This window comes from Seriola lalandi, unplaced genomic scaffold (genome assembly GCF_002814215.2).
Source record: "Seriola lalandi dorsalis isolate HSWRI2012SDOR001 ecotype SW California unplaced genomic scaffold, Sedor1 jcf7180002054317, whole genome shotgun sequence".
NCBI lineage: Eukaryota > Metazoa > Chordata > Actinopteri > Carangiformes > Carangidae > Seriola > Seriola lalandi.
The window spans coordinates 709,270-719,974 of NW_019524870.1; the positions used below are offsets into that span (position 1 = coordinate 709,270).

Consider the following 10,705-nt stretch of genomic DNA (forward strand, 5'->3'; position numbering starts at 1 on the left):
CGGTGCTCCCCAATCAAAGAAAAACAAACAGGCCATTTCGACTTCGTAAACTTGACCTGTGAACAGCGTGACAGGACTAAAAGCCCCACATCTCCGGCTGTCTCCTGGGGTCTACTTGTGTGTGTCTGTGCGTGTGTGTGTGTGAGTGAAGGAGATTTTGTACGCCAGAGGGAGAAGTTTTTCTTGTGCATGTATTTGTATGCAAAATGTACTGGAATGGCCAAGAGTGTGTGTGACGGTGGGTGTGAAAATGTGTGTGAGCACCAAATAGCACAGAGATGGAGAGAGAGACAGAGAGGGAGAGAGAGGTGGAGGTTGCTAAAGGGAGCAGACGAGGCTGGGGTGAGGCTGCAGGCGCGGTCAGGTCACCGGTGCGGTCGGCGGGTGAAACTCAGTTCACATTACCATGCAGACACCCGGGCTAACAATGGAGGCTCCATCTGTTCCTGTCAGCTATTACAAATCTGGTGTCACCCAGTCCGCTGAAGACAACAGGCCACCGCATCTAATCAAACGGCAGAGGCTCCTCCTGCGTGTAAAAGCAGCCATCGACTTCACACTCACTCACTCTCTGGTTAGGGAACAGAGAGCAGCAAAGGCAGGCAGTCGATTACCACGGATAATACATTCTCCGAGTCACAAAGTCTCTATTGTGTACAGTAGGCTCAAATAAAATGATACAATTAAACTCAAGAGAAAAAACTCAATTTTCTATCTTCTCCTTACAGCCAAACGTTCTTCTCTAAATCACAAAATCATAATTTATTTTCACAACAAAAGGTTATCTGCTGATTTTTGCATTAAAAGGAATAAAAGAAAATTTAAATCGTCACCACGGATGATTCTTCCTCTTAAAAAGACACTGATTTCATTAAGCGGTCACGCCATTATTTTCCACAAACACTCCCTCTTCCCTTGAAACAGACCGCCCAGCAGAAAAGTGTGAGCCATTTCTTTCAACTGGCAATGAACAGAGAATGAACTATGAACTCCACATGCCCTTTTAGTGAGGACACAGGCCATTCACTACGCTAACACGGCTGCAGTCCCCCAGCAATAAAAAGACACAGCGCTGCGAGGTGTACTTTCCTCCAACAGAATCAAATCTGAGGATTATTCATCCAACAAAAAAAATGTGTATTTTTTAAGTGTAGTTATTTAGTGTCAAGAGGCACCAGTTGGTGATAATAAAAGAAAAATGCAAATGAAAGAGAAAGAAGATTCTCGTGGTGCTGCATAATTGGGTATTTTTCACATTTAACATCGACAATGGTGTGACACCATGTTCGAGCTTTAACAACTATCGTGTTCCACAGTAACAGACAGCGTAGTTTGTAGTTGGGCCCGTTACCATTATAGCCTTAAGGGGAATTTTTTAAAGCATTTTATAGTTTGATTTTGTTTGTTTCCCTCAGGAAATCTCGTCGTGTTTATTCTGAAATAAACAATTTCAAAAAATAAATTATCATTATCTTGTGGTCTATGTTCCCACCATCTGCTGTGATTTGTTTACTCTGTTTTTCCAAAGTTGCAGAGAAAGACGGGAATTACTCTTCTGTGGGCAAAGGACGGAAGAGTTCATTAAGCCGTTTCCAAATAAGGGGATCATTTTTGACTACATCCAGCTGGCATTAACTACCGGTATCACAAAGCGATTGCCGTGCCATATTATTTTTTTCTGATTGGGAAATTCCACATGATTCAGGCTTTACCTCGGGAAAGGAGCTGAAAAAGAGTGCAGGGTAGAGATTGGCACCTGAGGCTGCAGAGTCAGTAATGCCCACCTGCAGCATGTCACGTCAAGGGCTATTAGCTGGCGCAGAGAGTCAGAAATACAAAGTCTGAACGGGAGGGAGGGCAACTCTGAGAAAGGAAGATAGAGAGAAAGATTGATAAAGGGAGAGAGGGATAGAGCCCACATGGCCCCTCAGGTACAGTGTTGTATTTCAAACCCGGTTGTGAAAGAATAGAGGGGCTTGGGGTCAATCAATCACTGCATTAGCCTGCAGCTACAAAGCCTCCTCTCTGTGTGGGCCGCTTCCATGCCTCCCACAGTCCACACATACAGCTCAAGGATACAGACCAGGAGCAGAGGATCTGCCACTGGAGGGAGCTCTAGGTCACCGTTCAGGCATTTGTGAACCACCAGCCCCCTTTCTCCAGCGGCAGGATGGCCTACCTGCACACTGGCTAGGAGGCAGAAGAGAGGGAGGAGGAGTCAATGATGTCACCGGAGTCAGGCCAAGAGGTAGGAAGCCAGCGGAGAGGGGAAATGTCACAGATGTGGTATAGTTTCTCAAATTAATAAGGTGAGAAACAATATACAGCAAAAAGAAGTCTGCCTGCGCTTCCTGTGGCGAAGTGTAGGTGTGTCAGGGAGGATGTTAGGGGTCGAGTGTTAAAACGGCACTTGTTTGGTTCTCTTAGAGAACCACCGCATTGTCTCTTGTGACACTGACTCCTCCTTTTTACCTTTCACTTTGTCGATGCCGAATTCCCCGCACACTGTAGCCATTCAGTGGAAACACATGTTCACAAAGATAACAATAGGCATGTATGTGTCATTACTAGGCTTAAAAGTTCACCCTATTGTCCTTGGTTAAACTAGATGGTATGAGCTGAAAGCTACATGTAATCTGGGCCAATGTCTGCTGCTCAAATTCAAAATTATTGTCCTTTTTTTCCCCAACTAATGTTGTGAAGAAAAATCCATTAGTGCTGCTTTGCCATGCAGAGACACCCACATTTAGAAGTGCACTGCGCAAACAGATCTCTCTCTCACACACACGCACGCACGCACGCACGCACACACACACACACACACACACACACACACACACACAGGGAATCAGAATCAGGACTGTTGTTAACTTACACTCAGGGCCCCCATCATCCTGGTAGTCAGAGGCTACTGAAGCGTCGTCAGATGGGGCAGAGCGACCCAGACTGGAGCTGCGGTTGTCATCAGAACCGTCTTCATCCGCTGAGTCTGTGTATGTGAAAATGTGTATATGTGTGAAACAGAGATAAAGCAAATGTGAGTGAGTAAAGTAAAAAAAAAAAAAAAAAAAAACTTAAAAGGACTTTCAGTAGTGCATGATGAACCAGAGAGTGTAATCTACACACATAACATACAAAAGAAACAACTGAGTGCAGCCAGTGTTTATAAAGTACTTTGATAAAGATTGTTTACTTACATGGGATGGGAAACTCCTGAGGGTTTCTGTAAAAATCAAAATAAGCTTAAATCAAAATCTGTTGCACTCAATTTTTCCTTGCTTTTATTTTTTCAGACAACTCAACCCCAGTGTTGTTTCTAAAATTTAGTAATTGTTTCCTGTACTGAACGCCACAAAACCACAGGTTTTCTGTACAAGAGCATGACTCTCTTATCACCTAGTGCAGGCAACGCTAGTGGAGCTGTTCGTTTCCGGAGTAAACTAGTGCACTTCATACGAGAGTTTCAGTTCTTTGGGTTCGTAGACTCGTGCTCATGCTTGGAAGTTAAATCACAATAAGATTAAGATTAAATTACCCTGATCAGAAAAGATTATTCTACGAGAGCTTTAAACTTTTAATAGCAATAAGAAATGAAGTCTTGAAGGTGACACCATTAGACTAAATGAGTTCCTTCAAATGTAATTTAGCAAACTGTGTTTAAAGCAATTGCAGCAACAATTAAGGTTCTTGTGTGATATTAAAAGCTAAAGTTAGATAATGGTGTCATGAAATTACAAGTAAAGCAGCTCTCCGTGTCTCTCACTCAACAACAATTTAAACGCTGCTTCTAGAGGTAAAAATCGTACCTTCCATGGACAACCCTGAAGTTATTCAGTAAGACTTTCCGTGACTCTTGAGCAAGTTCACTGAGGTCTTCATTTTGAAGGATGTCTGATATAAACACCTCACAGTCTGAGGAAAGAGAAAACATTGAAAGCATAGAATTCATGGTGAGCTTTTTTTTAAGGACTTTCAGGTAACAGGGTCACAAGCTAAAGAAAGGACATGAAGCATTTAAACTGTTCCTGACACACAAATATGTGATCGAGTTTAGTGTGGAAGACAAAGCTCAAAACCTCCTCGAATTATTTACTTAGATAAAATATGACACTTCGGTGTTGCACATCACACTGTCTTATTTGCCAGTTCTGATGGCAACAACATAATATGACCTTTCAGTATAAAGTTCCAAAATAAATGTCTGAAAAGTTTGAGAACTGCTGTGAGTTATTTTATCTTGGAAACAAGTTGTGAGACCATTTTATCCTTATAATGGAGATGGACACAACAACATGAACACATGTACAATATAGTGTGTTCCAACACAACAACCTTGCAGTTTTCATCACACCTTTTTTAATACCTCCACCAAGGTTATGTGGTTTGTTAGCTTGTCAGCAGGATTACGCAAAAAGTACTGAACTGATTTACCCTAAACTTGGTGGAGGGATGGGGGATAGGCCAAAGAAGACCTCATTACATTTTGGTGCAGATCTGGTTAAAGGGGAAGATCCAGGAATTTTCTTATCACTTTTCTCAACAATTGAAGGTATGTCTTTTTTGGCCTTGGTGGAGGTGTACCGTCTACTGAGAGCCATTCTAATTTGTTCATATATTTGATTTAATTTAATCCACAGGGTTTTGGACTTGATCCAGATCTCAGGTCAGTGCTTCCCCTCTACAAACAGTATAGCTTAATGTACTGTGCATATCATTCAAATGAAAACTCACAGTTAAGTCTCACTGATGCAAATTAATGAAAATATAGTATTTCAAAGATCCTAGCCCGTTTTTAACTGGTTGGTTGTTTCTATTCTGGTAACTGGCAACTGAAATATCTAAGCTGCTTATAATTTTACCACCACAATGTTTTAGTCTCTGTGTAGTTTGACATTACTTTTTCACATATTAGTAGAACGTAAGCAGTTGCGATCAACATTTTCTTTCATTGTGGCGCTGAACTATAAACTGGTTTTAAAGTCAGAGTAACATTACCAATCTATGTTCATGATACTGTAGGCAAAACAGGCTGGCCCTCATCACTTATCTGATTCAATTTCTTCATGTGCTCACCCACAAAACACGTAAATGTACTGACATATGCAAATGTTCTTTCAAAAGCCGTGTTTGCTGGCATGGCAGTTCATGCAAATCTAGCAAATACCATGGTGCCACCATTTACAGTTTATTACAAGGGTAGAGAAATGTGATGTTTTTTATGTTATAATGTTTGCTTTTGTTTGTTGAACTTAAGTAACAGCCCAAACAATACAAACAGTAAAAAATTGTACATTTTAGAGTTAATGTTGTTGTGATAAGCATGTCTGCTTACACTATATTTTCATAGTTGCATAAGGATTTAAAGATAAAACTGTACCGTTTAAAACAAGCATTATAACAATAAAAATAAACGTATTACCGTCCAAAAGTCTTCTAATGTCGTTCGGAATTGTCCCCATCCCTGACTTTCACCTGTCCAATTCTAGACACTTTGGTTGGCTGACTTTTCAAACTTTTTCTGCCCTGTCACACTTTGCTTTTTATACCACAAGGCAGCCTATACACACCTAACCTCTGTCATACTGTTACAGCTCCATGACAGAGACAAAGGCCTGTCATACAAACTCATACACACACACACACTGCCACAACATCTAGCCACCTGTGCCCTTTTGCTGTGAAACCCAACTTCCGTGCATGCATCTAGATTTGCACAAAATGGGGTGGAGCAGGTGCACAGATGACAACTTCCTCTGCAACCTGGTTGCTTAGACGAGGCTAGTGACAAGATTTGACTGACACTGAGAAAACCCCTTCTGTACATAATAACAATGCCACAAAGCAGGCTTTTGTGGGGGCTGTGATCCTGCACACTGGCTACTTTTAGCAGATCTGGAGTCTAGAAAAACGGACCACTTTAATCAAGTGTCACAATGTTTGTGGAAGCAAAAAAAAATAAAAAATTTAAATACATGCAAGTTTGTTTGTGGTGAATCACAAAATGAACAACTTGAAACACTTGCTCCACTTTTATTAATTTGTTACAGAAAACTTTATTTTTCATTTATGCTGAATTATGTTTGTTTGTAGACACATTTGACTTGCTCACTCGCTGTCCTCTGAATAAATGTCTCAAGCTTGTGCTAACTTAGCATTTAGAAATAACTGGAAGTAGACCAAATGATCACTTTACCTATAACTAGTACCAAATTATATGGTTATTTCTAGGAAATTTCTTAAGAGCCTATTTGAATTTAAGGACCATAAAATAAAGCCTTACAAGGATTTATTTAGCTGAAAATCCTGTGGAAAGCAGTATTTAGTCAAACTGAGCAGTAAACTCCACTGGGAAGACTAAAACACCATTGAATGGTGTGTGAAGTACTGACCTAGTTTTGTAGTGAAACAAATAACATCTTGTTTATGGGTTGGATCTAGCTTTCCAAGCATGTAATCATTTTTCAACACAGTCTTTAGTGTTTATTCCACTAAATACTGCACAATCAAAGCATTTACACACATTTTCCCAAATACAAGCCCAGAAATTTTCACTCATATTGATTAATGTCAACATTACAAATGTGTACTTTTTCTGAAAAGTATGGGTTTTGTTTTGTTTGTTTGCTAATTATCTTAAGGTCATATTTTACCCACCTTTTTGTTTATTATCCCTGCGTCATTGGTCATCGGGCTCACCTGGTGAAAACGGTCCTTTAGCTTTAAACATGGAGGCCATGGTTTGCTAATCGCCAGACAAACCAAAAGAAGAAGAGGGAAAACATGGCGTCGCTCCACCTGTTGGTGGGAGAGCAGAGCTGTTAGCATGGCTGTTCGATAGCCCAGATATAGTGACTTGAAGCCATTATTCTCTAGTAAATATCTCTACCACTTCCTATTCCACGACGAAGTTTTTCTGAAAGCAAATGCTGTGCTTACCTGAACCTGTCAACCACTTAGCATGAGCTGTTGTAGTTAGAGGCCGTTAATTAGCTAGCTTAATTAGCTAGTTGTTTAACATCTCTCCTCTACCAACAGTATTTCTGAGTAAGTTCGTCTATTTACCACCTAACGTCCTGATACTTGAATAAATTAGTTTTAAAAGTGGTTTTATTTGATTGTACACTGACCTAGAGGCCGCTAATGTTTTCCGACAACTTGTGTGTCAGCACTGCGTTCAGTACTCACAATCTCCCTCTTGGTTCATGAAGTTGTAAAATCGTAAATCGGAGATCAACTGATGTTTTTACAAATACGGTAGAAATTCGATTTTTAATGTGTTTTTATTTTTATCGTACGAGTACTATGCTTTTCCACAACTTTTACAATGAATATAGAAATTGGTGTACTAAAGTGTTTTCATCATATTTTGCACTGGCTACGTTTTTGCCTACTTAACTTCTGTGTGGGCGCTGCGTTCAAGTACTCTAATCTCCCTCGCGGTTAATGATGTTGTAAAAGGGTAAATTAGAGTTATGTTACCTGGGTTTTACAGCAAAGCTAGTTATTTTTTCTTACATTATGTTATGTTAAGTATTTTGTGCAGATGCTGCCTTCAAGTACTCCAGATGTGATACAGTAAATCAAAGTTGTAGTGCATTTAATGTGATGTTTCGCTTGAAATAATAACATAATGGGAACCTGTAAAGCTGAAATCTAGTGATATAAAGCTGCCTTGTGTTTAAAGATAAGAAGTATCATAAATGATGTTTTATCAAGCACATACATCAATTACTAAATCAGATTTTCATATGGTTAAACATTATCTTCACCCTCAATCGCACATCTTGTTAAATTGGGTATCAAAAATTCTCACTTTTACTGTTTAAATTGGGTTATTCACCACTTTGATGGGTCTTTGATTTAAGCTGAAAAAGTAATTAGGATATTTCTGACAACACATGAATGCAGCATCACTAAATTGGTCCCTCACTATATCTGACAGGGCATGGATGAACGGTTTATATTACCAGCAGAGGGTGAACAGCCTTGGCTTGGGCTGGGCTTTTATATACACAATTGACATGTGTAGAGGGGGCAGTGGTAGATGTAGTAATACTAACAGAAATAGTGGTGGGCTTCTCTATCGCCTTATTGATCCTGGATTACTGAAACACTACAAGGAAAGCCATTAAGTAACCAAAGCTCGATCAGACACAGCTCACATCAACAGAATACACCAGATATCAATCAGAGCTGTGTTGGCCTTATGTTATATTTGTCTGACATGTTAAAATATGCAATGTGTATTCAAGCTCATGAGATGATTCCAGGCAACCTCACACAGACACACACACACAACATTAACTATCATTTCACAGACAGGCCTTAGTATGTTAACAGAAATGTAACATTTTGAACCATATCTAAATTGTTATGAAGTAAAAGGCTGGTTGCATTTATGATTTTCATACAGGGTTTAATTTCTTTAAAAATAGATTTTATTCCAATATTCCAAATACATGTAAAACAGAAAACAAGAAACTTGAGATATTTTGTAGTTGCTGCAATGAAAAATTGTGTGATTCTTGTGTGAACTGATGTTTGATTAATTGTTTGGTCTATAAAACATCAGAAAACAGTGATAATGTCTTGTTTTGTTGACCAACACCATAAAACCTAAAAACGTTCTATTTATTATAATGTAAGACCAATACAATTGGCAAATTCTCACATTTGAGAAGCTGGAACCATTAAATTTTTGAAATTTTTGCTTGAAAAAAGATTAAACAATTCACTGATAACCAAAATATTTGGCAATTCTGTTTTTTGGGGGGGGGGTTTTCTAATTGTTGCAGCTCTTTTGCATTTTACTATAAAATAAAAGATAACATAATCAGATTTTAATCATTATCATGTCTCATGATGGTCTCCTTCCCTGTCACTTCTCTACAGGAAGCCACGGGGTCAGGGCGAGTTGAATCTCATGTCAGAATTGTCCCCACATTGACCTGCGCCTGACTGGCCTCCCAGCAAAAAGCCCCTGTGAAGGTAAGAGGAACTGGGGTCCCCTCCCCTGGAAAAGAGGTTCCCTCCCCTTGACAGCTCCACAGAGCCCCAGCCACCTGCCTGCTGGGCCAGCCCCATATGAAAAGGGAAGCCCTTTGTAATCCGACGGGGATTACACCACCCAACAATGCAGCGCTGAAAGAGCGACAAAAGCCCTGTATCAAACGCCGCTGAGGGGGAGCAAGGCTATGATCTCCCACTACTACCAACACTGACTCCTCTGCCACCTCTCATCTCCCCAAGAGGCCCCCCCCTCCTTTAGTATTCGCTGCTTCTGTCCTACTTCTGCCCTCTCATCTCTAGGATCTGGCCTTTTATCAGCGCATTCCTTTTCATTTGCATTGCGGTGTGGGGAGGGACAGCGGGTCTCTCTGATCTGATAGAGCCAGGAGAGAGAGTCAGGAGGATCCTCAGGGCGTGGAGGGTGTGTGTTTGAGTGTGTGTATCCTGTCCTACACACACACACACACACACAAACACACACACAGAGCACATTGCATTCTCAAGATATGCAGGGACTCTCACAGTCCAGAAGGACAAATAGTGAAGCACCGATGCATGTCTTCCTGTTTTTCAGGCTTTATTCGTCTTTACCTTTGTTTTACAAAAGGAAGTGTTTTTGGTCAAAGTTACTTTTTAATTTTCAAATTTCTGTAAAAATCCTAAACGAATAAGAGAGGCTCAGGTTGCAGATTATAAATTTACCATTTGTTTTAAGCCTTTGGCATAAATCACCCTGTAAGAATAGCTGTCACAGTTTCCATTAGCAAATATCTCAAGTTGGTGCCTTAATTAAAACAAGTTGCAGCAAATTCAAACCCTTGATTTGAGGACAAAAGAGAAGGAAAAAAAAAAGGTGTTTGACCTTATTGTTAAGGCTCTGTTTGTAAATGTTTGTGTTGCTCAAGGAGATAAAAAAAAAAAAAAGAAAAAAACAGGTAGTTTACTTTTCGGATTTCCTCAGAATCATTGTATTCTCAACCCACCCGTTGCTCAAACATACATCAGTGTAGGGGGCCCTCGGTGGCGGCGAGGTAAAAAGTGATGATAGATTGAGGACACAAAAGACAGAAGAGCAAATGTGTTGCGCTAAATCTACAACCTTCACTCAGCCTCACATTGACTGACTCCAGAAGGGGGGGGTTACCTCAGCTTGTACTCAAATCAATGTTAGCCCTGAGAGCATTGAATAGAAAATCATTCAAATTGTATTATGTTAGGATATATGAGCCATTTCAAAATATTAATTCAGCATTATTTGAGGTGTCTGTTAAGGATAGCAGTTACAGCTAGCAGCGCGTTGACTCGACTGAGTGATTGCATGCCTCTATTACATGTGATATATGAATGTATGAGAGGGACCTATTTTTCATTACCAAGACATTGTCCCTAGGGGCAGTAGTTAAAGAAGAATCTATGAATTATCCCCCTGTAACAACTGGCCCTTGTCATGAGCTGAGGAGAGAGGAAAAGGAAGGGAAAGCGAAGGGAAAGGGAAGGGAAAAGGGAAGTGCGGCACTATTGATAGTAGTGGGATTGAGAGACTGGAAGGACGCCAGAAGAATGTGTCTGCCTGAGCTTGTGATCCTGCACACTGCTGCCTCTCCCTCTGTCCAGTTAATTGGAATACAAAGCAGAGCAGGGTCGATGAGAGAGCGGTGGTGGTGAGGAGAGGAGGAGGAGGAGGAGGCGGCAGGGC

General features: G+C 40.4%; 1 protein-coding gene across 1 annotated transcript in view; it reads right to left on the reverse strand.

The window, feature by feature from the left end:
- skap1 (src kinase associated phosphoprotein 1) overlaps window positions 1-5,669 on the reverse strand; it is a 31,192-nt gene extending 25,523 nt beyond the window's left edge. Inside the window, exons 1-4 of the mRNA XM_023406804.2 lie at window positions 5,420-5,669; window positions 3,807-3,912; window positions 3,198-3,223; window positions 2,876-2,989 (exon numbers count right to left, since the gene is read on the reverse strand). Of these exons, the coding sequence (XP_023262572.1) occupies window positions 2,876-2,989; window positions 3,198-3,223; window positions 3,807-3,912; window positions 5,420-5,459 (286 nt within the window). The 5' untranslated portion in view covers window positions 5,460-5,669. The remainder of the gene's footprint in view (window positions 1-2,875; window positions 2,990-3,197; window positions 3,224-3,806; window positions 3,913-5,419) is intronic.
- Between the last annotated feature and the right edge of the window lie 5,036 nt (window positions 5,670-10,705).